The sequence below is a fragment of the Erythranthe guttata genome, chromosome 8 (genome assembly GCF_056151865.1).
Source record: "Erythranthe guttata isolate IM_541 chromosome 8, IM_541, whole genome shotgun sequence".
Classification (NCBI taxonomy): domain Eukaryota; kingdom Viridiplantae; phylum Streptophyta; class Magnoliopsida; order Lamiales; family Phrymaceae; genus Erythranthe; species Erythranthe guttata.
In genome coordinates this window covers 62,651-90,115 of record NC_142540.1, presented here as the reverse complement: position 1 = coordinate 90,115, position 27,465 = coordinate 62,651, and the positions used below count along the sequence as shown (strand labels likewise).

At 37.0% G+C, this 27,465-nt stretch overlaps 5 protein-coding genes across 13 annotated transcripts; 2 read left to right on the top strand and 3 right to left on the bottom strand.

Annotated features, from left to right (window-relative positions):
* Window positions 1-83: 83 nt before the first annotated feature.
* Window positions 84-5,870, bottom strand: SYN2 (Rad21/Rec8-like family protein). Of its 4 annotated transcripts, none has more exons than XM_012995039.2 (13): window positions 5,519-5,870; window positions 4,070-4,340; window positions 3,899-3,936; window positions 3,784-3,827; window positions 3,072-3,124; window positions 2,254-2,990; window positions 1,931-2,045; window positions 1,549-1,688; window positions 1,138-1,466; window positions 960-996; window positions 851-872; window positions 619-751; window positions 84-464 (listed from the first exon to the last, which is right to left on the bottom strand). In XM_012995039.2, exons 1-13 carry the CDS (start codon window positions 5,640-5,642, stop codon window positions 351-353), a joined length of 2,157 nt encoding a protein of 718 aa, XP_012850493.2. In that variant the 5' UTR covers window positions 5,643-5,870; the 3' UTR covers window positions 84-350. The 4 variants fall into 4 exon arrangements, with proteins under 4 accessions (XP_012850493.2, XP_012850500.2, XP_088677521.1 ...); XM_012995046.2 differs by having other exon boundaries at window positions 1,931-2,042; XM_088821395.1 differs by having other exon boundaries at window positions 1,931-2,042; window positions 5,414-5,774.
* A 321-nt stretch (window positions 5,871-6,191) lies between these two features.
* LOC105970279 (ankyrin) lies at window positions 6,192-10,782 on the bottom strand. Of its 2 annotated transcripts, none has more exons than XM_012995092.2 (4): window positions 10,242-10,782; window positions 8,852-9,127; window positions 8,126-8,263; window positions 6,192-7,890 (listed from the first exon to the last, which is right to left on the bottom strand). In XM_012995092.2, the coding sequence occupies exons 2-4, from the start codon at window positions 8,945-8,947 to the stop codon at window positions 6,361-6,363; spliced, it is 1,764 nt and encodes a 587-aa protein (XP_012850546.2). In that variant the 5' UTR covers window positions 8,948-9,127; window positions 10,242-10,782; the 3' UTR covers window positions 6,192-6,360. The 2 variants fall into 2 exon arrangements, with proteins under 2 accessions (XP_012850546.2, XP_088677519.1); XM_088821393.1 differs by having other exon boundaries at window positions 8,852-10,143; window positions 10,242-10,774.
* Window positions 10,783-13,539: 2,757 nt separating this feature from the next.
* HEMG2 (Flavin containing amine oxidoreductase family) lies at window positions 13,540-19,774 on the top strand. Of its 2 annotated transcripts, none has more exons than XM_012995114.2 (18): window positions 13,540-13,749; window positions 13,828-13,870; window positions 14,285-14,420; window positions 14,521-14,586; window positions 14,834-14,884; window positions 14,999-15,055; window positions 15,667-15,737; window positions 16,189-16,225; window positions 16,470-16,535; window positions 16,765-16,805; window positions 17,263-17,398; window positions 17,919-18,098; window positions 18,350-18,424; window positions 18,661-18,784; window positions 18,864-18,972; window positions 19,073-19,147; window positions 19,235-19,341; window positions 19,429-19,774. In XM_012995114.2, the coding sequence occupies exons 1-18, from the start codon at window positions 13,635-13,637 to the stop codon at window positions 19,542-19,544; spliced, it is 1,605 nt and encodes a 534-aa protein (XP_012850568.2). In that variant the 5' UTR covers window positions 13,540-13,634; the 3' UTR covers window positions 19,545-19,774. The 2 variants fall into 2 exon arrangements, with proteins under 2 accessions (XP_012850568.2, XP_088677518.1); XM_088821392.1 differs by having other exon boundaries at window positions 13,541-13,749; window positions 14,505-14,586.
* Window positions 19,668-24,412, top strand: LOC105970293 (Leucine-rich repeat protein kinase family protein). Of its 4 annotated transcripts, none has more exons than XM_088821391.1 (8): window positions 19,668-20,011; window positions 20,934-22,242; window positions 22,326-22,459; window positions 22,752-22,995; window positions 23,149-23,366; window positions 23,451-23,476; window positions 23,558-23,672; window positions 23,915-24,412. In XM_088821391.1, exons 2-8 carry the CDS (start codon window positions 20,991-20,993, stop codon window positions 24,140-24,142), a joined length of 2,217 nt encoding a protein of 738 aa, XP_088677517.1. In that variant the 5' UTR covers window positions 19,668-20,011; window positions 20,934-20,990; the 3' UTR covers window positions 24,143-24,412. The 4 variants fall into 4 exon arrangements, with proteins under 4 accessions (XP_088677517.1, XP_088677516.1, XP_088677515.1 ...); XM_088821390.1 differs by lacking the exon at window positions 19,668-20,011 and adding an exon at window positions 20,162-20,309; XM_088821389.1 differs by lacking the exon at window positions 19,668-20,011 and adding an exon at window positions 20,346-20,599.
* Window positions 24,413-24,679: 267 nt separating this feature from the next.
* LOC105970311 (P-loop containing nucleoside triphosphate hydrolases superfamily protein) lies at window positions 24,680-27,107 on the bottom strand. Its single transcript, XM_012995123.2, has 4 exons — window positions 26,484-27,107; window positions 26,104-26,244; window positions 25,465-25,698; window positions 24,680-25,078 (listed from the first exon to the last, which is right to left on the bottom strand). Exons 1-4 carry the CDS (start codon window positions 26,820-26,822, stop codon window positions 24,914-24,916), a joined length of 879 nt encoding a protein of 292 aa, XP_012850577.1. The 5' UTR covers window positions 26,823-27,107; the 3' UTR covers window positions 24,680-24,913.
* Between the last annotated feature and the right edge of the window lie 358 nt (window positions 27,108-27,465).

Here is a 27,465-nt window from a genome sequence, read left to right as displayed (position 1 = left end):
AGTCAAATCTAACTACATCATTTAATTGTTGATGATTTAATGATATTTGTTTGACATTTTTTAGCAAGTAAAGTTAAAAGCCATTTCAGAACATTGACATTCAACAAAACAGCAGCTGCTATGAAGCACATAAATAACAGATATACAGCACCACACATTTGGGCATCGGCATATTTTGTAAGCTACTACTGATGCAAGCATAATTACAAGTTAGAACCTTCTAATAGACAGAAGCCTAGCAACACCCAAGATTGCTTCTATCTCTCGGATCAGAGACAAAAAGAGTATAAATACGACTACTGTACCATTCTCTATGCAAAAGAGTACAACTACTACTACTTTTTAAAAGTTCAGTTTCGAGAGGATGCTGCTGCTGCTTGCTTCAGTTTGGAAGTCTCCCTCAGAAGAATATCATCATACGAATTCTCCTGCTGCACATCTATGCAGTCCCGCGTTTTCAAAACCTGTAAATCAAAATATTGGACTAAATAAATGTTCATAATAAATCAATGTTAAATATTTTAATCTGCCTCGACTACAGAAACTCCAAAACAACAAAGTAAACAACCAAACAGCCTTTTCCACATTAAAGAACTGAACTGGAGTTGGTAATAGTACCAGTATCTCATAGAAGAACCTTGCACTTTCTTTCTTTGTTTTTCGTGTCAACAACAGCAACAAGTTCAACACTTCTTCATCTTTATGTCTCTTCTTATCCAAGAACTTCCTACTCAGATATCTTCCAATCATTCTGCTCATGGAAATAAATAAATAAACCATGGTGCTAAACAAAACAGTCCTCAATATGATTCACACTACCAGCAGTGAGATACAGAGTTTTCAAACGTACCTTGTTTTCTCTGAATATGCATCTGGATTCAAAATATTTGTTAGAAAAGTAAAAATACACAAATCAACGTAGCTTTAAAACAAAGAAATAAAATAATTCGTGCTCTTACCTTTTTCCGAACTACCTCCATCAAATGAATTTATTTCCTGACAAAAAAGCAAGTCCAAAGTAAGTAGTACTTCGACTCAATAGACAGCAGCACAAAATAAAACATTGAATATCAGACAGCAACATCAAATCTCGTTTCACCACTAATGGAAATTGTGAGCAAGACGGAAAATTAATACCTCCTGAAACACAGCATCAAATTCCAGTGATACACTTTTAGATTGGCACTTGTCTATGGTTTCAGATGAGGATGCGGGTTCCAAGCTGAAATGTGAAACAGCAGCCTCGTGTGATCTTGTTGATGGCTTCAAATGAGTAACAGGTGTTCCAGGAGCAATCGGAGTTTCTTCAGCATAAGACCTATGTGGAGAAGGAGATCTTACTTCAGGAATTTGTTCATTTGAAACAGGAGTTCTCACATCCTCTCTCCTGTCAGATATTTTCACCGATTTCAATGCTGCTGCCCAACTTTTTTCGCATTCAAGATTAGCAAGATCTGTTGTGACACCTGTGTGTAGCATATGGTATTAAAAAACGTGGCAAAATCTTACATTTTTGCAGCAGAATCTCAAATGACATTTTCTACTTACCATGAAACAAAGGCTCAAAGAAACTCTGAGGCCCATTGGCAAGTTTACGAGCTCTCCAGGCATGTAAAAGAGTATTGGGCACGTCCCTCCTTTTGCGTTTTAGATCACTTGGATCTTCTTCTATCCATTTTTTTAGAACCCTACAAATCAAAAAGATAATCCGTCTGATAAACTTTTTCAGATACAGAAATAAGTGTCTTTAGAATATCATTCGGATTAAGATGATCGACGATTTTCTCTTAGCATTTAAATGGCATAACATTCTTCCTGGGCCATCTTATGATTGGAAGTAATATTGTAGGAATATATAAAAATCAGAAGTACAGGCATTGATAGAAGCTCCAAAAAAAAAAGAAAAAAGAGAGAGGTTCTGATAGCATACTTGTTAGGCACCACTGTGGTCAAATCAAACAAAGTCTTGCGCTTCTTCAGAATCTTTGTGCGCTCCTTTGTGGCAGGAGTCTGAACAGTCACAACCTCTGGACTACTGAGACCTGCTGCTAACACAACACAGATTTTCTGTTATTATTGCGACTTATGTGCAAACATGGTAACAAAACAAGGATACTGTCTCTTGTCGAATAACGTTCAGACACAATCAATCATACAAATAAAAGACTTATTGCGAACACAAGTTTAATAATACATCCTTTTTGTAACAAAATGCATATCTGCAAAAGAAAGTTACTGAAGCAACAGAATCACCTGGAAGCTTTGAGTCTGGAGTTACAACAACAGACATAGGAAATTCTTTCGGCCTTCGGCATTCTAAGCTTTCTGAGTTGATCACTTCCAAAGACTTCATCTTCTTCGCACTCACATGCTTATCCATTGATCCAGTGAATTCATGGGGTTCATTCTCTTGACAGTTCATTTGAGCCTGTAGGTGCTCTATAGTCTCTTCATCGACTCTCTTCTCTTTGTCTGATGTCTCTTCGTGGCTTTGTACCTTCTCATCCTCATTCAACATCTGGAAACCACTTCTCTGAGGTGTCTCCAAACTCGCAGCCAACTTACTTCCTTGAGGGGATGGATTTGCAACAGAATCGAACTCCACATCTTGGATTGGCCCATGCATATTTGAACTTATATTCTCTTTTGATGGCCTAGCATTTGGTTGTTCTTCTTCATCCTCATTCAACACCATCGGTTCCAGGCGATCTTCTAAAGAAAACCCAGTCCCACAAAAGATCTCCGCACTTGGTACTGAATGACTTCTATTACTGGATAGACTTACAACAGAACCAGACTCCATCTCATTACACATAATAGAATCCCTAATAGGAAGATGCTTATTATGCATTTGTGCTTCTTCAGCCTCATCCAATATAATAGGATCTAGACGGTCTTCTAAAGAAAAACTTGTTCCACGAAGTACTTCCAGCCCAGCTAAAGAGATGTTCATATTACTGAATGAACTCCACTGGTTCCTCGAGAACACGCTGCAACATAACAATTCAACGGGCTTATATAACAAGGATACATTAAATCGTAAGAGAAAATAGCATATCTTGTGTACATACTCTCGAGGTGGTGTATCAGCTTTGGAGTAAGCTTCAGAAGATTGCATATTCTCCTGCAGGTTTCACAGTGAATCCAAAAGTACATTTGTTAAAACACTTGAACAATGGAATCGTGTGATATATTGTTGCTGACCAATGTGACACCAGAATCTAACTACTCCTTTCTGTTACTTCAGAGAATGAAACGACATTCAAGGTTTCTATTACATATTTCTAGTTAAGAAATACTCACACACCATTGAGGCTACTAGATTTGATTTTAGCATGCACAGGAGTGGCTCCAACTATTTGTAAATATTACAAAACTGGACTTGCATTAAATAAACTTAACGATAGAAGACAAGGAAGAGTAACGGAATCTGAATGCTAAGCATTTTATTGTTGCTTTCGCATAAAATGCAACCGATAAAGTGTCTCATAATAAAGTGGCTAGAAGATCATTATGAAAAGACCCTTTTATCATGAGTGTGGCTGACATAACAGGTAACTGCAAATTTTTTGAGATGTCATAATTAATAATTCATAATGCTAAAAAAAGTCAGATTCTTTCTACTTCTATTCTGTTTTAATTTATTATCACAATATCCTTGTTTTGTACGACAACGACAATAGTAACAAATAAACATTTCAAGTGCCATGCAATAGGATCACTGATATAAACATTCCTGGAAGGAAGCAGAAAAGGACAAACACCACATTATTACACGTGTACCTTGTCGAAAAAGCCAGATCTACTGCCATCTTTTCGGCGATCATCTGACAAATAAATAAGGTTCAGATTATGCCAAACTTCAATATAATGGTCACAATAGGAAAATATATAATACCAGCAAGCATGTCTTGTTTATGCGATCTCACATTTTCACTGCACAAGCATAGGTTCAAAGGAAGACAGTCAAATATACAGTTGCAAAATGGCCACATAAGCAAAGAGCTTAATGAAATCAAGCAAGTAAATATGCCACGACACAGAAATTGATAAAACTTATTAAGCTCACCCTGCAGAATTCTGGTGTTCCAGGAGATCCAGATCAAATGCATCAAGTTCAAATCTCTTTGGTAAAGTGACAGAGTGGTAATTTGTCCGTGAGACTCCAATGCTTGGGCGTGTGCTTTTTCCAGTCTTAAGGCCACACAGTCTGTTATATATTTCATTACAATCATGAAATAGATACTCAACTTTTTTCGAGTAAATCCTCACAACACCAAGAAGAAGGAAGGCTAGGATTCTATGCGTGACGATAGGAACTTCATCATCCAGAATCTTATCTGAAAAGAAGAATTATAGGGATATGAAATGAAATAAATAGAAACAACAAAATAAAAGACTTTGGTTCTGACCTTTACATAAAAAATCAAATTGTTAGCATTGCAAAGTTGAGTGACATCGTTGGATACTCCGGAAATAAGGTAAAAAAAGTACGTGGGCTGATAGAAGCGCGTCTTAACGTGAAAATTGAACATGCTATCGCATAAAGAATATTATGCCTATTAATTAATTCTTACCAAATAACTTCCACCCATGCTATTAAGTAGCCATAATATACGTTAAACTCCACATATTAAGAATCATACAAACTTCTTTGGTTTCTTCAAAAGAGGGGAATAAACTATGGACGTCTCGAAACCAAATAGCCATTTTAAAATAGGGAAAGACATCAAATATTTTCAACTTCGAGAATACAATATGATCATTATTTAATGAGTACAACGTGCCAATCACGACATAATTCATAAAGTGGGACAGAAGCTTCCGTCCACATTGTTGAATGCTTTGGTTAAAAAGGACAGACAAAATATGAGACTTATGTTTGTTTGATGCAACTGAAGTTTTACAAATATTAGAGAGAGGGAGAGAGAAAGAGCATCTGTCAACCACATTAGGGCAAAAAAAAAGGAACAAGTTTATGCACATACACACATATACATTAATAAGATGTATGACTCCACTTGTTATTGTATGTATAAAATCATCACTTGCTCGAACACATATGTAAATTTGTTCTACATAACCTCCATCTAATGCAACAAACAGAAACTAAATTAACCAAATTCCTGGAGAATCATCAAACAACACGATTTGGTCCACTAAACCCCCAAAATAACACAATTAACTGTATGGGACAAAGCCAAAAAGGAAGTAAGAAGAATCGACGTCGAAAAGAAGGGAAAGACATTTTAAACGGCAAAAACACCATAATAATAAAATGGTAAAAATTTGAAAACAAATGTGGTCAACTACAGCCAGAGCAAAAACCAGTCTTGTAATTCGGCATGAAAAGGGCGAAGAAACAAAACAATAAACTAGGACAAAACGGCAAGCGAAAAAGATGGTATTTTACCGCATAATAAGAGATGATGTTTCTCTTTCTCATCAACTTTGCAAGAAGAAAAAAAAAAAAAGCAGGAAATTTTACGGGAAGAGAAATTAAAAATGAGAGACGGACCAATTGAAGAAGAAATGTTGGTTTGCTGGACTTGGTCTTTTTTAAGCCTTCTGTGGCAATGAGCAGCCATCCAAACGATGCCTAAGGCGCCCTTGTTTGATAACAGCAGCTGTGAGTAAAACATCTTCTCTCCTTTTGATTTTTATTTCAGAATATGTTTGCTTGAGAAATGGAGAGTGTGTGTTTGTGTGCTGTGGAAGATTCCTTTTTCCGGATTTTAAATTTTTGTTTCAGTTTCACAGGTCTTTTCACCGTCGGTCGGAGTATCGTAGTAACACGGCAATTGACGATTATGCCCATACCTATTTACTTCTTTTTGTTCCCCCTTTTCTATCTGATGATGATGAGGATTAATTAATTAATTAATTAATTAATTTGCCAAAAATGGTTGGATGAATCAGTAAACTTTAATTGTGTATGTATGTATACCAATTTGAAAAGGGGGGGCATAACCGTCCACCAATTAATTTTACCAGGCATAAAATTACAAGTTTGAACTTATCCTGGTTCTCGATGTGCTACAACGGTAATACTTTTCCAAATATTTTTATCTTACCCTATTTTAAGATTGTATTTGCCAGGTGGATGGATGTGAATTTAGAAGCAGTTACCAGGTTGGTTGTGAATTAACCTTCTTCAACATCGGAGTATAGATGTATATGCAAAACTCAAATCTAAAAATTAATTCCGGTTAACTGGTTAATGAAACTCCAACTCCAATTATAATTATCTATACATCCTTTCAACTCAAAATGAATTTACAAGAGAAATGTGTATGTACTTTGAGATTAAGTACAGTAAGTAGTGCATGGATGGATGGATATTATCTGTATGTACATCCTCTACAAGTGAAGGCCAAACATAGATTCTCCTCCGGTCACGAGCTTTATTCCTCGCACCCACAACTCCGCCATTTCCCTTCCTTCACCACATACAAAATGCACTTCCTTGTTCTTCGACGTCCTCACCCGGAATATTCCATCATCATCATCACGCCGCCTATTTCTCTGGAAGCTTGAACTGGGCCCCACTTGTACTTGTTTGCAGACTACGTTTCGGCAGCTCGACTTTCCCCACCGCAGAATCCCCGAAGATCCCACGACCACCACCATTTTAAGTAGCTTCGTGTGTGGTGCTCCCTTGCCTCCCTTTGTGTGCTTTTGTACACTGGCACCACCTAACACCAGCCTCCGTGCAAGTGCATTTAGTATCACATTCTCAGCTATTTCATTTTCAATTTTTCTAGCTAGTGATAGTGCAGATTCCCCTTTTCCGTTTTTCATTTCAACATGTGCTCCACGTGAGATTAGGAGTTGGCACATTTTACCATTCCCTTCACTTGCTGCCACCATTAGTGGTGTGTACCCATCCCCATCACACCCATTTATGTCGTAACCCTTGCTTGCCAACAACTTCACCGCTTCCAAGTCTCCACGTCGAGCAGCACAATGCACTGCATTAAATCCTCCAGCTATGCGGTTTCCCTTTTCCAGAGCAAACTCCAGCATCACCTTCTCGAATAGATCCCTGTTTTTACTGAGTTTAGACAATGTTATAGCAGTCTCCCCAGATTTATTGCATATCTTGACATCAGCCCCAGCATAGACAAGCATCCTGAAAGCATCAACATGACCCTCCACTGCAGCAACCATCACTGCCGAGAAACCTCTCTCATCCTGTTTGTCGAGATCAATATCTGCACGTCCAATCAGGGCTTCCAAGCTCCGTACATCTCCTGATTCTGCCACAAACAATAGAGGCGAAAAAACAGACATGTTGGTTGATGTTGGCACTGTCCCACGCTGTGCTTGTTGAAAGCCAAGGTGGTACCACCCACTGGACCTACCAATGGAACTCGCAGATTGGCCGGTTATGTTAACCAAGCCAAAGTCAGCACCTGCCTTGGCCAACACTTGGAGGCACTCTTCCCTCTTATATCTCACCGAAATCATTAGAGCTGTCTCACCCTGCTCTGTTCTAGAGTTCAGATCACACCCAGAATCAATTAAGCTTTGAAGAATTGTTGATAGTCCAAGACGAGCAGCCATATGTATAGGACGAAACTCAGTTTTTTGTGTGGTTTTGACTGGCGTCTCTACCTCAGCGCCACATTTTACAAGTACATCAACAGCGCCTGCATTTTCACACAGGATGGCGTGGTGGAGAAGAGTTCTTCCGTGATGAGAAGTATTCGGGGAGATGTGTTTAAGGAGCATCCGCAGAATAGAACCAGTTGCTTCAAAATATTCCACGGCACACCAAGTGATTGGATAAGGCTCGGCCAGACCTGCACCTACTCGATATTCTTCACCTGAAGCTATATCCCATGACCATGCTCCAAGTTTCACTTTCACATCCGTTCTAACACCAGCCTTTTTACAACAGAAAATTAACATACGTTAATTACCATCTTCAAACAACTAGAGCGCAAGAGGTCCAATAATTTTGCATTGTACTACAACTTCCAGATATGCAGAAAAAACCAGAATGGTCAAAGTTTGTTCAGAAAGTCAGTCAGTCACATAATTATCATAAAGATACAAACTCAACAAACATATATGTCAAAGATATGGAAAGAAGAAAACAATGTAAGAATCGTTTCATTACCTCCAGTAGTAGGTGGACTGCAGAGATCTGCATACTGACAGTAGCAGCCACAAGTGCAGTACAGTCAGCATTTGTATGCAGAGAAGGCTTACATGATTGAAGCAAAACACGATCAGTTGCATTAGCATCCACTCCAGACTGCCATACAGTAACAATTAAATCACAATCACATAATATGGGCTCTAAAAACGTATCTAGTTGGTCAAAGATGATTATTCGCGATTACAGAATGAGTTATCCACATAGTGAACAAAAAGTCCATCGGCGGAACAAGCCATATATTCATTGGATACATAAAGCAATCTGTGACACTCGGGGCTTGATAATCAAATTTTGATACTATTAAACTCTATGATCAAACATATAGGTGTATAATCTCTCTATCATAGGTCTTCAGTTTCAGTGGAGCAGACAACAAGCGTGTCGAAATTTGTAAATTGTTGCCTCCTAATTTATGTAAATGTGATTAAACTCTATGATCAAACATATAGGTGTATAATCTCTCTATCATAGGTCTTCAGTTTCAGTGGAGCAGACAACAAGCGTGTCGAAATTTGTAAATTGTTGCCTCCTAATTTATGTAAATGTGATTAAACTCTATGATCAAACATATAGGTGTATAATCTCTCTATCATAGGTCTTCAGTTTCAGTGGAGCAGACAACAAGCGTGTCGAAATTTGTAAATTGTTGCCTCCTAATTTATGTAAATGTGGTAAAAAATCTACCTTCATGAGAGTATCCACCACGTCGACAAAGCCTCTACAGCATGCAGTGACAAGAGCATTAACGGCAATGTGGGGTCTGATAAGGTCGGATCCCATTAGTAGCTCCACTATTTGAAAATTGCCATGGCTGCTAGCCTCCAGCAGTGCCTCCTCACAAGCTGGCTGTGATGCCCCATACTTGAGTAGGATCTCTAAGATCTCACGGTGGCCCTCCCTCGCACCCGCTGCAGTTGCAAAACCTCTGAATAGCCGTACGTTCACATCAGCTCCTGCACTCTGCCATTATAAAAAAATGGTAGGAATTGTAAGCCATTGCATATAAAAAAATGTTGGTGAAATAAGACATATCCAATAACGCAGTTCAGGGTTTCAAACACGATAAATAAGAACATGAGAAAAATTATCGGACTCGCTGGCTCACGGAACAACACATGCATTATGATTACCTTAGATAAAAGCTAGAAGAGCAAAATGGCAAATATGGTCAACTCTATGTGACCAACTTTTGTCAGATAATACCCACACTTTTACGTGGGACATTCTCAAGTAATAACTAAGTAAGATGGATTATGAAATGTGTATATTGCACCAGCAGATATCAAGTTTACATTTTTAGTAGCAGTGCGATAGAGACACAGATTATAGACGTTCTCATCTGGACCACCATAATTGACCATAGTTGGAGAAGTCCTTAATAACCGAAAACACACATGTCAAAGAGAAAAAGTCAACAATTCGTTTTCGTAAGGTGATGAGAGTATATGCCACTAACCTACATAGATCTAGGATGTTAAAGTTCCCATAATAATAAAAAGAGAATCCGGGCCATTTTTATCATAAAGTTGGGCCTATAGTCAAACTTGGCTGAAAGTTCGAATCTAAAATCGGAGAGTTCAAAGTTCCCTTGGATTTGAATACTTACGAACAGTGAGAGAAAGAAACAAAGTAACTATTGAGCAATGCATTTAAAGGTCGTGGTAATTGTAGTGGAAGATAACACTATAAGACTACAGATTAACAGTATATTAACTTAGCAAGGACAAGGATTCAGCACAAGGAGGTCAAACCATATACGAATTAGAAGATTAGATTGTAAGGCAAAATATTTGAAGATTACAGTATAGGACTAGAGATTTGAACGATAGTAAAGAGTAAAAAGTAATTGAGATATAGCATAATACGAATGCATCAACTTTTAAAATTGAAACTGGGTCAAACAGAACAATCGACTTCCGAGTTACACGCATCAGGTGCAAATCCAGAAAAGCAGCATGTTGTTTGTTAAATCGGAACTGAAAGCAAATGGTATAGGAAATAAATTAAATCGGAACTGAAAGCAAATGGAATCAACAGAGAAATGTGAAATGTGAAATAGAAAGTAGAGAATTACGAGTAATTTGGTGACGAGAGGTGCATCTCCATTAGTAACAGCAACAAATAATGGGGTGACATCAGTGGGCAACTCCTCGTAATCGAAGCAGACTTGGGAGGGGGATTCCTCGTGCAAAATGAGGGATGACTTCTTAACCTTCAAGCAGACAGCTCCGACATAGTTGACGTCGACGAAGGGATCAGAGAGACAGTCGAGAGCAGATTTGAGATCATTAGAAAGAGAGGCTTCTAGAAGCCGCTGCGAGACATCTGCTTGGTAGTTTAGAGGATAGACTTGGTTTCCGGCCGCTGCGAGACATCCGCTTGGCACTGGCACTGGCACGACGACCTGTGTGTGTATGTGTATGTGTATGTGTGTATGTGTATGTTGAAGTGAGAAGGAATAGAGTGAGTGAGATGTGTGAATTAAGAGTGTAATGTAGTATGAAATTGTATTTGTTTAGTACTGTTTGTAGAGAGAGAGAGAGAGAGAGGGGAGGGCTATAAGTAGCACGAGGGTCGAGAACTTAAAATAAGTGAGCGCCAGAGAGTGAGTGAGTGAGTGAGTGAGGATTTGTTCGATGCTACACCCGGTGAAAAACACCGGGTGAGTCTTCTGCTGCCACGTGTCTCTTTTTTGTATTTTATAATAGATTCCCCGCTAGGGTTTACCTTTAGGGGTTTTAGAAAAATAAAAAAAAAGAACACGTGGCAGCAGAAGACCCACCCGGTGTTTTTCGTAGCATCGAAGGAACCGTGAGTGAGTGGGGGTATTCCGTATTTATTGGGAAATTAGCTCTTTCCTTTTTCAATTTATTATACCGCAACTCATAATTAAATTAAACTTTATTCCTTCATACTTTTATTTTTTTAACCATTAATAATAATAATAATAATAAAGATAATTAGAACATTGGGCCATGAAACCAGTATAATAATTTGCAAATTGGATTTGTGAATTAATAAGCCCATTGGATATAATGCGGACTTGTTTATATGTTGGTTGGTTAACGGATTAAATAAAGGACAAGTCTGGTCAAATTTCATTTCATTAGGGTTTATCAGGATGAGTAGTGATGCTGCGCGCTAAAGTGGAAATGATTCTGTACTAATTATATCTGTTTTTAATTACAACTTTGAATTTTCTAGTCAATGTGAGTGTTTGAGAAGCCAAACCATGCCATTTACAGTTGCTGCAAAAGTAGAGCATCAGTTATTTAATTATTAAAGGATTAGCCATGCTTAGCTTACTTATACATTTATTTTTTGTCTCGAGACAACCCATGCACTGTACTGTACTATATATTCAACATTGGTTAGTAATATAAAATACTCCTACCTAGTACTAGTACTACCCCAGTAGACCTCGGATGTAAAAAAGGGACCAATAAGAAAAGATAATTAAACAATATTATTGAAATTTGAAAGTTTGAACTGCATTAGCGCCAATTAATGGACTAGTTATTTAGGATTTGCTTCTCAAACAATCTTTAATCTTGTCTTGTCTATCACTAAAACTTAGCAACACGGCCATCTTCCACTTCAATCATTTGTGCTGCTTTTGTTCACAATATTTGTTTGCTAAGATTGACATATTTTTCTATATTCATCAACACAAAATAGAAACTAACTAAACTCACAAAATAAGAGGGAGAGTTTCATATTTAATAAAACAAATAATTATCATTTATTTTCAAGAAACGAAATTATAAATTTCTTTTTCTAATTTTTTTTTTGGTGTGAAACACATTTAATTATATATATATATATATATATATATATATATATATATATATATATATATATATATATATATATATATATATATATATAAATGGTGATTCTTTCAAAATATTTTGAGAGGGACAAAAAGGGGATCACTATTTCAAATACTAACTTTTGCTTACTTGAATACCAAAAAAATAAAAAATAAATAATTAATTGTAAATTACTTTAATGCCCTTAATGAAAATTAAAACTAAAAAAATATTACAAATACTATTTTTCTTTCTTAAATACCAAATCATCAAAAACCTAAAAAAACATTTCCCTCCTCACTCACAAACCCCTCACCTCCTCCACCTCCTTCTTCTCCCTCCCCAAAAACCCTCCTAAAAAACCTCAAAACAAAAGAAATCAAAACCTTACACAACTTGCAAAATGGCGTCAAATGACAATAGAATGGTAGTTTACGAGCAAGGAGAACCCATTCAAGTATGTATTCATGTATTTTTTGAGCTAAAACATCGATTTTGAATTTTTTTATTTTTTTAGAACTCGCCATGTATTTTCGACACATACAGGTCGAAAATACCCTTATTTTTCGACATGTATATGTCGAAAACATAACAATTCATATTTTATTAAGTTTCGACACCTAAGTGTCGAATTTTGATACAATTTTCGACACCTAAGTGTCGAAAATTACCCATATTTTCGACACTTAAGTGTCGAAAAAAAAAAAAAAAAAAAATTTACACAGATCTAATTTGACAGGTAGCTGTCGAAAATTGGTTGAATATTCGACAGCTAGCTGTCGAAAACTCATCCAAATTTCGACAGCTATCTGTCGAATTATCAAAAATCCCATTTCAAGCTTTCACATTTTTCGACAACTATATGTCGATTTTTGGTGAATTTTCGACATCAAGCTGTCGAAAATTCATCAAAAATCGACATATACAGGTCGGAAATTGTGAACGAAGAACCAACCCACGAATCTCAAATCAATGCTCAAATCGACTGAAATTAGATGCACCCATTACTAATTAACGATCATTTCTACCTAAAACAATCAAATCCTAATTACCCATATCAAACAATCAAATCCTAAGTAAATATTAAAGAAAAAAATTCGAAAAAAATTATTATTTGGATAAATGAAACCGGAACGAAGAAGCGGCGGCGGCGTACGGTGGCGTTCGGCGGCGGCGGCGGCGGCGGCGGCGAGGGTTGGAGAGGGTTGGAGGTTTTTTTTTTTACAACAAAGGGATTTTTTTATTTATTTTTATTTGGTTTTTGATTAGGTAATTTCTAATAAAATTTGATATAATTGATATTTTGTATGAAAGGGTGTTTTTGTAATTTTCTTTTTATTTTGGTATTAAAGTAAGAAAAAACTGATAAATATGTACTCAATTTTGGTTTTAAACTTGGTAGTATTCAAGTAAGCAAAAGTTAGTATTTGAAATAGTTGCCCCCGGACAAAAAACATAACCAAACATTCTAAAATAAAATAGCTAATTATGGGCCCACACATTAAACAATTGGGCCATCGAAAATAACGAGCCCATCAAGAGTTCGGACTATTGTGAGTTTCGAGTCCGAGTCTCTCTCCTCATCCTACTCTCCCTGCAAGTCTGCAACTGCGAATATTATTTGTATTTGGACGACTAATCAATCAATCTCGCAAATGCGACTCTACTCTGCGCAATACTGCTCTCCCTCTCTTCTCCTATTATCATCTCCATATCCATTTCCAATTACTCGCTCTACCATATTGTCAATGGCTTCCGCTGCTCAACAAGGTATCTCTCTCCCTCTCTCTCATGTTATGCTTACCTAGAACATTATTCAAGTGCCATTATAATACTGTCTAATTTCAGATTCTGCTGTTAAAAGTGTTGCTGTTATTGGAGCTGGTGTTAGGTACCTCAATCCACCATTCATTCCTCAATTGTCAACTTTATCTACTCTTTGGACTTGTGCAACTGTTGTTGTTGTTGATTTATTGCCTATTGTCGTCGTTTAAGGATGGATTCTGATTATCATAAGCTCACTCCCGCATTTACTACTTTTATGAATCATGTATAACTAGACAGTCCTTACGTGATATTTGTCTTGGGATTCCCGTATCGAGGCTTTTGAAGATACCTTAAATTTTAAAGGAATCCGTCAAGAAAATCTTTGTATACTATAGATAGTGATCGCAACAAGTATTTTTTTATTTTTTACATCTATATCACGTAACCAAATTTTTCTCATTACATATAAAACTTCCCCTTCCTTTTTCTTCTTCTTTTTTCCGTGCCCTGTTTGATTTTTTCTTGTGTTTGTGTAAAGTGGGCTATCTGCAGCTTATAAGTTAAAACTGCACGGTTTAAACGTCACTGTATTTGAAGCGGATGCCAGATCTGGAGGGAAGTTAAGAAGCATATCACATGATGGTTTAATATGGGATGAGGGCGCAAATACTATGGTACTCTTCATTGGAATATCTAGTCTCCAACCAATCGATTTTATTGGGATATTATATAATGTCCACATCACAAGTTTTTTTAAGTTTTGTTTTAGTGCAGACTGAAAGTGAGGCAGCAGTTGGCTTTTTACTCGATAATCTTGGACTTAGGGACAAACAACAATTTGTAAGTAGTTGCTTCTCTTATTTATTTTTCCACCTTCACCTTTGTTTGGTTAATAAATTTATCCTCTTTCTGCTTGTGTCATTGTACTATGATGTACAAGTGGCTTCTCATTGTCTAGTTCAGTAATATGTTCATTGTAGTATGTCCCGAAATAACTCTCCCCATGCTATGTAAATCTTTCAATTCCATAAACATTGTTTGCGTACCGCATAGTGAATGTGGGATTTGTAATATTATTGTGATGCAGCCACTTTCGCAGCAGAAACGTTATATAGCCAAAAATGGAGAGCCTATACAGGTAAGATCGTCTGTCCATTTTTACTACTGCTCTATGCTCCTCTTTGGAGATGGAGCAGGCAGGCCAATCTTCATGTCTGTTTTCTTGCTAACCTATCAAATTTTGAATTCTCAGTTGCCATCGAATCCCGCTGCACTTATCAAAAGCAATCTGCTTTCTGCAGGATCAAAGGTTCGCTCATATCATTGACATTCTGATGCCTCTTCACACTAGCATCATAAGAAAGCATGCTATGCTCGTTCGTAGCTTAGTTTCTAAAATTGAACTAATATATTCTCCAGTTAACTTATCCAGAATGCAAGTAAACAAATCCATTTAAACAACATATGTGGCGTGAACATGAGTGCTTTTTTATCACTTGGCTTCTGAGGGTAATGGCTGGATTGTTTTTAGTCTTATATTCAGTTACGAAAAATGGACGGTGCTTGTCTAACTATGAAGTTTTTGCTAAGACTCTATAATACATTACAGTAGTTCTTGCTGACAGTTGCTTTCATTTACATTCTGAGATTTTGTAATTTGAAAAATCTACTGCCCCTAGAGATTTATTGAAGAGTCAGATATCGTATTTGCTTATGCAAGTGATAGAAGGACTTGTGTAAAAACTTGACATTCACTAAGAAAGTTTGATCAAATCTCTATGCTAAAAACACTCTTACATGCATTGGGGAAATCTTTCACTTTTTACTCTTTACATTTATTTTTCATTTGGACTTTATGGATCTCGAGACTTTTATAAATATAAGTGCAGCTGTTTATGCTATGTAATTCTTTATTTTCAGCTTCAAATTTTTTTGGAGCCATTTTTGTGGAAGAATAATAGTACTTCGAAGAGGCCTGACGCAGAGGAAAGGTATCAAGACAATTAATAGAGTTACTTTTATTGATTTAACGACTTTGGTTCCCTCAATTTCACTTGACACGCAGAGTCTAGTAACATATTTGCAACACTTGGGGGTGACTATTTATGTGGGAAAAGTGTAACTAACTTCACATTGTCATCCCATTTCCTAGTACACAATTGCACCATTTCTAACCATTTTTAGTTGTTTATTGCAGATTTCTTTTATCTCTTCAGTGTATGATCGCTCTTTTTAGTCTTTTCCATTAATTGATTATCTTTGAGATTTCTAATATATTATTTGAAACCATCATGAATTTCTGTCACTTTTCAGCAGTGATGTCCTGTCTTTTGGGTAATCCCTTAAGTTGTATCGTTCTGCCTGACCATTCCTTTTTCCTGTAAACTGATAAAATATGCTGGTAACCTCAGGAAACTGATCAAAATTTACTTTTATCTGCAGTGTTGGTGCATTTTTTCAGCGTCATTTCGGAAAAGAGGTGATCCTTATGCATCACATACTCTTTTCTATTTTGACCGATGAACCAGAGGCTATCTTCTAATCCATTATCTATTGGAAATTATATTTAAACTAACTCATATTAAATTCAGTGAAGACTTTTTCTCCACTAAACCACAAAGCATCATAACTTTGGTTTACTTCTTTTGTGTTGTTTATATTGTACTTCTGCTCATCTGCTTAGTGATTGAATGTGGCTTAAGAAGAACACAATTCCTTTTCAGGTTGTTGACTATCTTATTGATCCTTTTGTCGCCGGAACTAGCGGTGGAGATCCTGAATCTCTTTCTGTGAGTATTGGTACATCTGTTTATTGCTTGGTGTTATTTTCTTGACAAACAACTGAATAGCGAGGAAAGGAGATATCAAACAGTGTATCTCTAATTACTTAGGGGAGACAGGGTACCTAAAGGAATCATTTCGCTCTTCTAAGATTACGCATCACTCACTTTCTGAGTAATGATATTTGACCTTGTGAATATTGAATACTCTTCATGCCTTTCTTTTGTTCTGGACCAGATGCGCCATGTATTTCCAGAGCTATGGGATCTTGAGAAAAGGTAGTTGCATTCAGAACTTATTGAACTTAGTACTTTTCATTTTGATGGTGCTATTGCTAATAAAATTGTTTGAATAAAAATGTTTAAGGTTGATCGACAAAGATATTGAGTACTTTTTTAATTGTAGGAAAAAATATGCTTTTGCTTAACTTCGAATTTCTAAGATATAGATAAACAAGGTAACAAATTTTTGAAGGAATTTCAAGTGCGAAGATAAGGAACCCTTTTAGGATTAAATATGGACATACCAGAATGTATTTTGTATCATTATTGGTGATCTTCCAGACAGATCTACTAGACTACTAGCCTTCACGTTATAGCTGGTTCAAACAATATATAAGTGCAAGCCTAAGGAAGTTCTAGAAACTACTACAAACTCATGTAGTTGTCTCTTGCTGATTCATAATGGATAACACCATCAGCTGGCCAGTTCACAATTTTTTTCTGCATCCATCAGATTTGGCTCAATCATATCTGGTGCTATTCAGTCTAAATTATCTGCCAGAAAAGAAACCACCGGTAGAATGAAGGACTCTTTGGTGAAGAAGAAGAAACACAGCAGTGGCTCCTTTTCATTTCTGGGTGGGATGCAGGTATGCATACATTCTGCACCGATCTCTAAACCCTGGTATTGGGCAGTCCAAGGGAAGGATAAGTTATTCCATAAAATTTACTTTCATATGTGCAAAATAAATATTTCTTCTTCATACCTCCAAGAAATAATCTTATTGTTTTCGACAATGCACTCTGACATTTGAAAGAAAAGATTGTGGCTAAGGTGAATTGCAGCATATAAAAAAATATAATGCTCCCTAGGTACTTCGTATGAATCCACTGTGTGTGGAAGAGGTTGAAAGGGTCAAACTGTAATTTTGTTGCTATTCTGTTCGCTTGCCTGTACATGCTTGACCTTGAATCTTGGGCGATTAACATGAACCTGGTTTTCTTGTATTGGTACTTTTTATCTGAATTCAGTTACAGGATGAAAAGTATTATCTGGTTTTTTTTCAATCAGTAATTTGAACCAATAGAGCGTTGGTTTAATTACATTATTACAACTTATTAGGCTGGCGGCCTTCTGATTGTAATCTATTTGTTTGTAAATGTATGCAGACACTCACGGATGCATTGTCCAATGAACTCGGCAAAGATGAGCTTAAACTTCAATCGAAAGTGCTGGAATTATCTTCTAGTTGCAGTGAGAACTCTACATTAGATAATTGGTCAATTTCTTATGAGTTGGATGACAAAAATCATTCCTGTCAGAAGTCCTTTGATGCATTAATACTCACAGTAAGTACATCTAGTTGGAGATCATTTATAGATGCACTTTGTTTCCAGAATAAGTAAAACGTGTCAAGTAGCAATTCTAATTCTCTTATGTCCCCTTCACCCATTTATAGACTGATGTTCGTGAAATTTAATATGTAACACGACTACACGAGGCATGAATCTAAACAATATGACTCTTTGTGGGAACGTGTTTTTGTCATTCTTAAATTTTTGCACATTGCCATCTTGTTAATTCCAAGTGTTGTTGGTAGGCCCCCCTTTCCGGTGTTAAACAAATGAAGATCACTAGACGAGGATTGCCATTCCTCTTAGACTTTATCCCTGAGGTATGCAATTTTGAGTGTTCTGCATGAACAAATTTAAGGTTCATTCTTACTTGTGTAACTAGTTTTTAAATTTAAGGGTTTTGCGCCCAGTATATAATTGTAACCTTGGGAATTTTAGTTTTGCTATCAATTTTATAGCTCCGTTTTCCTTACCTTCAATGAAATTTCAAATTTCACTACTATTCTATGTGGTCTATTCAGAATTTGGGTGTTCCTCCTGTCTGAAATATACGCAGATTAGCTACTTACCGATGTCTGTTATAATCACCACATTTAAGAGAGAGAGTGTCAAGCGACCGCTTGAAGGCTTTGGAGTTCTCATACCTTCAAAAGAGCAAGAAAATGGTTTGAAGACACTGGGTAATGCAAACTTTTGAGTCCTAGGATTCCCTTCTACTATAATCAAGGTGTCTCTGCTATAAAATTTTCATTTTTTCAGGCACCCTATTCTCTTCGATGATGTTTCCAGATCGCGCACCTGCTGATGTTCATCTCTATACTACGTTTGTTGGCGGAAGTAGAAACCCAGAGCTTGCCAAAGCTTCAAGGTCTTAACAGCTTGAATGTTTGTTGGTGTTGTGTCTTCTTGTCCTTTTCATCTCTTTACCCAATTATCTCAATTAACTAGATAGCTTACTTATGTCGCAGGGACGAATTGAGTCAGATAGTGACTTGTGATCTCAGACAGCTATTGGGGGCAGAAGGAGAACCTGCTTCCCTGAAGTAATTGAAAGAATTTAAGGGCTGCTTTACAATAGAAGGATTTCATTAGTGGATGAACCCCATAATATGTTTTGTTAATGATTGCAGTCACTTCCATTGGAGTAAAGCATTTCCGTTATATGGGCGTAAGTATGGTTCAGTAATTGAAGCTATTGACAAGATGGAGAAAGACCTTCCAGGGTTGTTTTATGCAGGTAAACCATTTCCCCCTTCAGTTTTTTTTGGTTCCATTGGTATTTAAAAATAATGGTTTTTGTGTACTGGATGAGTAAAAATGGTAGGTAACCACAAGGGAGGATTATCAGTTGGGAAAGCAATATCAAGTGGTTGTGAAGCAGCTGACCTAGTGATCTCGTATCTGGACACTTGTTCTGATGCTAAGGTGAACTCCCTGTGACTGCAGTTTTTGGCTGAGTAGAGATAAATAATGATGTTACAGTGTTTAGTGTACGTAACATGATCAGTAGGGAGAGTTTTTTGTTGTGTGTCTGAATCAAATTCAAATCCATGTATCCTAAGTGTTTGGTCTGTAAAAAAAACAATATAATGTGGAATCTACTGAGATTCAGGTTATGACAAATGAGAGATGACAATGGGGCTATTTGTTGTTGTTGAATGCTTGATCCATATGCCTCTGTCTCTCACTGCTTGTTTCTCTGTCTCTCTATTCTCTAAATACTGTTGGGGGTTGGGGGGTGTGCTCACAGAGAGAAGAGAGAGAGAGAGAGAGAGAGAGAGAGAGTATCTTTCTTTCTTTCTTTCTTTCTTTTTTCCTTTCACAGTTTTCTGAAAAGCAGCAGCAGTTTTATTGTTATTATTATTATTATTATTATTGTATATTTCTGCTAAAGTGGGTGGCTGCAAGTCTTCACGTCTTTACTCCTTTTTCATGGTTATCTGTGTCTCATTTAATCATTTATTATGTCCTTTTCTTCTTTATTTTTCTTTTGAATAGTGAAATCTCAATTCTCACATATAGTAGTATATTAATTAGCAACTAGCAGCACTAAAAGCAACAAAACAAAAGAAATCTACATCATTTAAAAATATAGAGCTTGGAGGTTTGATGACAGATAGATTTGCATCGTCATCTCTTTTTGTACCATGGCATTATTATTAATAATAAAATATTTATTTATAAGCCACTTGGCAGTCACACTAAGCACCAAACCTATATCCACCCAATCATTACAACTGATTTGACTCATCCAACTCAGTCAATCAACAAGTTTTCGATTAACATGTATGTTCGACGATAAATTATGGAATATGGAGGGTTTCATTTGGATATATATTAATATTATCAGTAATATGAGGTTTATTTCCGGGTGGGTTGAGTCAATAGTCATGACGAGTGGTTCAACTCATACAAGAAATAACTCAGCCTTATTAATGCATACATTTTGAAATTGCCAGTTTCTTCTTTCTTAAATGCACAGCTCTTCTTTTTCAGCTGCCCCTTCTCACTTGTTTATTTCACTCCTCCCTTGAGACACTTGATCAATATATCTATCCATCTAACAATCCCAAGAATTTGTCTCCACTCCACACAAAACATCCAACATTCCCTCTCTTGTCTGCAACTACCACAATTTGTTTCTTTCTGCTGCTGCTCAATGTTTGTTTTTCTTAATATCTTATCATCACTCTATCCATCCACCATCCAACAACACAACCATTACGCTTTTTCTAGGGTTTCATGAATAATAATAGTTTGAATATGGTAACTAATTTAATGTTTGTGTTTCTTTCATGGCTGTTGTTGTTTGCTCCAACAACTCATCAGCTGAGGAGCTATGAGACGCAGGTTCTTCTTCAGCTTCAGAAGCATTTAGAGTACCCAATGCCTCTCTCCGTTTGGGGAAACAATAATAATGCTAATGCTAATGCTGACTTTTGTAATTTGTCCTCCCCACCTCATATGACCATCAAATGCGACAACGACTCTGTTACTGAGCTCAGAATCATGGGAGATATGCCTGCACCTAACCTCACATTTCATGAATTCACAGGATTTGCAATCCCCAACCAAACATTGTCTCAAAGGTTCTCTATTGACTCTTTTGTCACTACACTCACCAGGTTGTCCAACTTGAGGGTTCTTACTTTAGTTTCTTTAGGCATTTGGGGCCAACTACCCGATAAAATTCATCGCTTGTATTCGCTTGAGGCATTAGACATGACTTCAAATTTCATGTTCGGTTCCATTCCATCTGAAATGTCTAGACTTGTGAAGCTTCAGACTTTGAACTTTGATGGCAACTTCTTCAACGACACAGTCCCTGACTGGTTGGTTTCGTTGACAAACCTCTCCGTATTGAGCTTGAAGAACAACAGATTGAAGGGTCAAGTTCCATCTGCATTGTCGAAGATTACAACAGTGACCGAACTTGTTTTGTCACACAACTTGCTTTCTGGGAGATTGCCTGATCTAAGTAGCCTTTCTAATTTGAAGTTGCTGGATTTGAGAGAGAACAAATTTGATTCTGAATTGCCTTATCTGCCTAAAGGGTTGGGTAATGTTTTCCTCAGCAACAATTCATTTACCGGTAAGATACCTCAACAGTTTGGGGAATTGAATCAACTTCAGCATCTTGATCTGTCACACAATTATCTGAGTGGAAGCCCTCCTGCTGTGCTCTTTTCTTTGCCGCATATTAGTTACTTGAATTTGTCATCCAATGCTCTTAGTGGATCAATTTCCAACCACCTTAAATGTGGGGATGCACTTAGTTTGGTTGATCTTTCTGATAATAGATTGACAGGTGAGCTTCCTAGTTGCTTGGACTTTGATAACAGAATTGCCAAAATTGGAGGGAATTGCTTCTCCATTGATGCACGCAATCAGCATCCTGCAGAATATTGCAAAGATATAATAGGAAAGGGAAAAGGGAGATACACAATGAAGGAAATAGCCATTCTAGGTGGTGTGATTGGGGGAGTTGTCATTATTGTGGTTATTCTATTGGTTGCCGGTCTCGTCTTTTTCTGTAAAAGACGACGCATCCAGCAAACCCTAGTTCAGCACATTGCACCTAAGGTTAAGCAAGATGATCCACCTTCAGGGATTTCCTCTGAACTACTAGCAAATGCCAGTAAGCTGTTCTCCTTTCTCAATGAATTCCTTTTAATAAATACCAAATCAAATAATTTATTTACCTTTTTTTCTTTCTTCCAGGGATCATTTCTCAAGCAGCAAAAATGGGGAATCAAAGTGCTCCGCCCTATAGGGTGTTCTCCATACAAGAATTGGAAGAAGCAACAAAAAACTTCGACCACTCAACTCTTTTGGGCGAGGGTTCTATTGGAAAGGTACCTTACAAGTCTTTATACTGCCACTTTTTAGAGGTTTCGTTAGTTATCAATAATTACGTTATCTAATCTCAGCGTAGAAAGAGAAGAAATTCTTATTCTGATAGGTGGCTTTGTTTTTTATGTTTAGAGAGTTCTGCTTTTATGTAAAGTGTGCTAAACGCGATAAACAAATTCATTTAAGATCATACATATATTATCATGATTCTGCAATCTACATCCCTGATTACTGGAAATTTCTGGGTATTAGTTCTGGACTAGCATTGTTAAAATAATACCTTCATTTCTTCAGGTTTACAAGGGAAGGTTGGAGAATGGTACCTTTGTTGCTATACGATCTTTGGCATTATGTAGGAGATACTCCATTCGGAACCTTAAACAGCGGCTTGATTTGCTTTCAAAGCTTCGTCACCCTCATCTGGTTGGCCTTCTCGGTCATTGCATTAATGGCGGATTCCAAGAAGACCCAACTATACACAGATTGTTCCTTGTGCAAGAATTTGTCCCTAATGGAAACTTCCACTCTCATCTTTCAGGTATCAGAACATTTATGCCTATCAGAGTTGAAAACTGATTTATATGTTCAAGTTGATTCTTGATACACATATGTTTAATAAATAAATAATTTGTTTAATTTTCCAGTTGAACAACTCAAGTATATGTTCAATTGTTCATTAATTAATGTGCAGAGTCCTGTCCAGAGAAGGTTCTGAAGTGGTCAGACAGATTGAGTGTTCTAATAGGGGTAGCCAAGGCTGTCCATTTTCTGCATACTGGTGTGATTCCACCTTGTTTCAATAATCGGCTAAAAACAAATAATATACTGATGGACGAGCATGGCATCCCTAAGCTTAGTGACTATGGGATGTCTATCATTGCTGATGAAACTGAATTAATATCTTCTCAAGTATGCTTCATCTAGACCATATCTTTCTTATTAATTATTTCGTTTTCTTAGTCGTCTAACCCGTGCTATGTATCTCGTTTCCAGGCAAAAGGAGATGCTACTAAATCAGGGTAATAAGGAACTTCTCGTCTGCCCCATAAATCTTTCTCCAACCACATTATATACTGATAAACAACATATTTTGGTGGCAGGAGAAATGTGGACAAGTTCGAGGATGATGTGTACAACTTTGGGATTATATTGCTTGAATCCCTTGTAGGTCCTGTTGCAAGCGGGAAACAAGAAGTATTTCTACTAAATGAAATGGTATGTATGTCACCTGTGCTGCATTCATTCCTTATATATATATATATATATATATATATATATATATATATATATATATATATATATATATATATATATATATATATATATATATATATATATATATATATATATATATATATATATATATATATATATATATATATGTGTGTGTGTGTGTGTGTGTGTGTGTGTGTGTGTGTGTGTGTAAAAGAATAAATTGAGTGTTGGAATTGGGGCAGACATCTTTTAGCAGCGAAGATGGAAGGAGGAAGATAGTGGATCCAATAGTGTTGACAACAAGCTCACAGGAATCATTGTCAATTGTGATATCCATTACAAACAAATGTATATCAGCTGAATCATCCATTGAGGATGTCTTGTGGAACCTTCAATATGCTGCTCAAGTCCAGGCAACAGCGGACGCAGATCAGAAATCAGACACAACATCTCGTCAGAGCTTTAGCTGACATACAACCACATTTGAATACTGCATGCTGGAATATGTGGCTGATCTACATGTTTGATGTTATTTGTTTATTATTATTTGTAAGTGTGTAAATTTTAGAGATGTGCTTCATTCTTTGATCGACTTAGGGAGAGAGAGAGAGAGAGAGAGAGAGAAGATGTGTACTGAGTTAGAGGATATGAGAGTGTGAGTGAAGAAGATGATTCCATACTTTCATATTTAAAGAAATTGTTTAATTAATGGATAAATCAATAGAGATTTAGGTGAGCAATGAGGAAAGAGTATTTGTTTCCATTATTAAGAGTTGTCAAACATTTGTTGTATGTTGTGATGACAACTGACCTTACAAATTACCCATTTAGGAGGAGTATTTGTTTCCATTATGGTTCACCTCTGAAAGACCTACTCCATTCATCACCTTCTTCTGCAAAACCCGATTAGGCATCAAATGCGAATGGCCTTTAAGATCTTCCACTCAATCTACTTGTACAAACTATAAATTGCTGTCAAATGTTTTTCACACTAAACACAGAGAAAGAAAGAGACAACTGATATGTATATAAATGCCGGATAATGTTTTTACACTCAACTTCAGCCCTAACAAACTTGAACACACAAGAAAAAAATTAAAAGGATTATCCTTTCATCCCTAATGCAAAATTGGATACATTCACTACAAAAAAAATCCAAGATATGATACCACATGGCAAACATATCTTGTGTTTACTAGCACACCAGGACTAGAAACAAAACGAATCTTTCTCGGCCAAAATTATGCCGTCAACTTCTGTGATGAATTGGCAGGAGAAGTGACAACATTCACGTGTTGCAGCTGCAAAGCAGCCAAAAGACCTTGCCAGGTGTCTCCAGATGCACCGGCCACTTGGAAATCGAGAAGCTTATTCTGCTGCTTATAGTATTCTTCCAGGGGCTTCATCTGAACACATATAACTGGTTCCGTAAGTATGCTAGTGTAGTTGGAGTGAAAAATGCCAATCACTCTGCTATTAATATTGTCAAGTCTACTAACAGTAAGGTATGTTACATTTGCAAGGGCATAAAACCGGTATATAGGATTGAATACATGCAAACAGTAGTCTACCATCTGAACAAAAATTCAGAGAAAACCACATTGCATGCATTATTGATAACCAAGGGAGGGGTCTAAAAGGAGTCAGTACTCTATACTGTATAGTTTTAATCCGTAACGACATAGTTTTAATGAATCATAAAATAGTTCTGATGTGCATATCAAGTAAGACCATAGCAAAAAAACTTCCACTTAAGCTACATAGTGTTTATCTGAGGAGACAATGGGGTTACCTGATCTGCATACATGCGAAGCTTCTCCTTCCAGATGGTATCTGAGTCGACATTTGTAGACTGAAAAGGACCTGATTGTTTCTGAATACTGATATTCAATCCTGAAGTAGCCACGGAATGGAATTCTCGAGAGGGAGAATACATTCCACCGCCTAAAGTTTTCTTCACAACAGACTCCTCGGCACACTTAAGATTCAGCACCAAGTCTATATCAGCAATTTGGTCAAGTATCTCCTGCAAGGACCAAAAACAAGAATCAAGAAACTGTTTCTGGAACTAGTGTGATTTACAAACCAACAAGACATAAATTTATAAAAAGGGCCCTTGTTATACAACTAAAAAACATGTATTGCTGGCCTTACCAACAACACTGGACCATGTGCTGCCAATAAAATTCACAAATTTTTGCTGACTATGATTTGACACAAATGCTACAATAATCGCAAGGAACACAAAAATAAAAAAATAAAATGGCGAAAACTCCATGAAAACGGCTTAAAATGAAAATGAACATTTGACACTAATGATCATCAGAAACACTATATATGAAATGTAATTTAAACAACCAATTAAGCAGGAAAGCACTGTAAATAGCAAAAGACATAAAAGAAGGTGCTAAGAGGATGAAGAAACACTAACAGCTTGCATCCTTGTACGAGGAATTCCGTCCAAAATAAATCCAGTTTCACCTCTGCAATATCCTTCTTCCAGCCTCTTGGACAAAAGCCCAAATATGACATCCTCTGGGACTAACTTCCCTTGGTTCACTGCGCTGGCAATCTATGTAAGACCAAACAGAAGGTAAAATGCATGTCATTTTCTACATATATGTATAGATACACACACGCGCACACATATAACGAGTTACCAACCAACATCACTGTGACTGTGTGACATATTAATGATATAATCAAGGAAAGGAAACACAAGAAAAATAACAGAACTGTATCGATCCAAAACTACTTTTTATGATCGATCGCAGTACAATCTGTATTCAAAATTGAAGGAAAATAAAAAACCTTTTTATAGAGAGGAGAATCAGGGTTGAGTTCCTGACGAACGAGAGATCCCATGGAGATATGAGGAACGTGGAGAAGGTCGGCAAGGCGCTGGGCATAGAGATGTCGCCTGGCCATTGGATCGCCCATGATGACCCACTGCACACCCCTCCCCAGCGTTTCCCATCCCTCCGACTCCGACTCCTCAATTACTCTCCGATTCTTCATCTCCTCTTCCTCGTCATCGTAGCAATAGTAAGAATCGTAATCCAGCTGAGCGGCAGCAGCTGATCCGTACCCTCGGTTTATACGCTTCGATAACAGCCGCGCTGCCACACCGAGCCGGCTGAGCACTGACATAGCAGCAAGTTGCGGAAGATGGTAAACGGAATAAAGAGAAGCGTGTGCGGCTGAGAGAGAGAGAGAGAGAGAGAGAGAGAGAGAGAAGGGGGGTTGTGTAGGGGGGGTTTTAGAAATTCATACTAATTGAGACTTGTTATTTGTAGATATTACGTTTTCTACCACACTAAAAAAGAAGGGAATGATGGACGAGACGAGCGAGCGTGTGGTCAGATGAACGACACGTGGATATGGATACGAGGCAGTCAACTCTTGAGTTGTTGTGGCTGCCACATCTCTTTTGACGGATCTTCACCAATTTCTTTTTCATTTTATCATAGGATTTGCGGATATTTTGTATTGTCAACAAATACTTTGGACAGATCCTAATAAATAGTAGAGCCCCAAGAGAGCTCATATATTTTTTAACTCGATTATTATTAGCCCAACAAAAATAAATTGCCCACCGACATAATTTGGACCGCTCATAATAAATATTAAATTGTAGAGGCCCATAAAAGTTGATAATAGCCCATTTATTTTAACTCGATAATTATCCATTGACAACAAATATATCGCCCACCGAATATTAAAAAGAAGAGGCCCATAAGAGGTGATAATAGCCCATTTATTTTAACTCGATAATTAGGCATTTTAAAAAAAA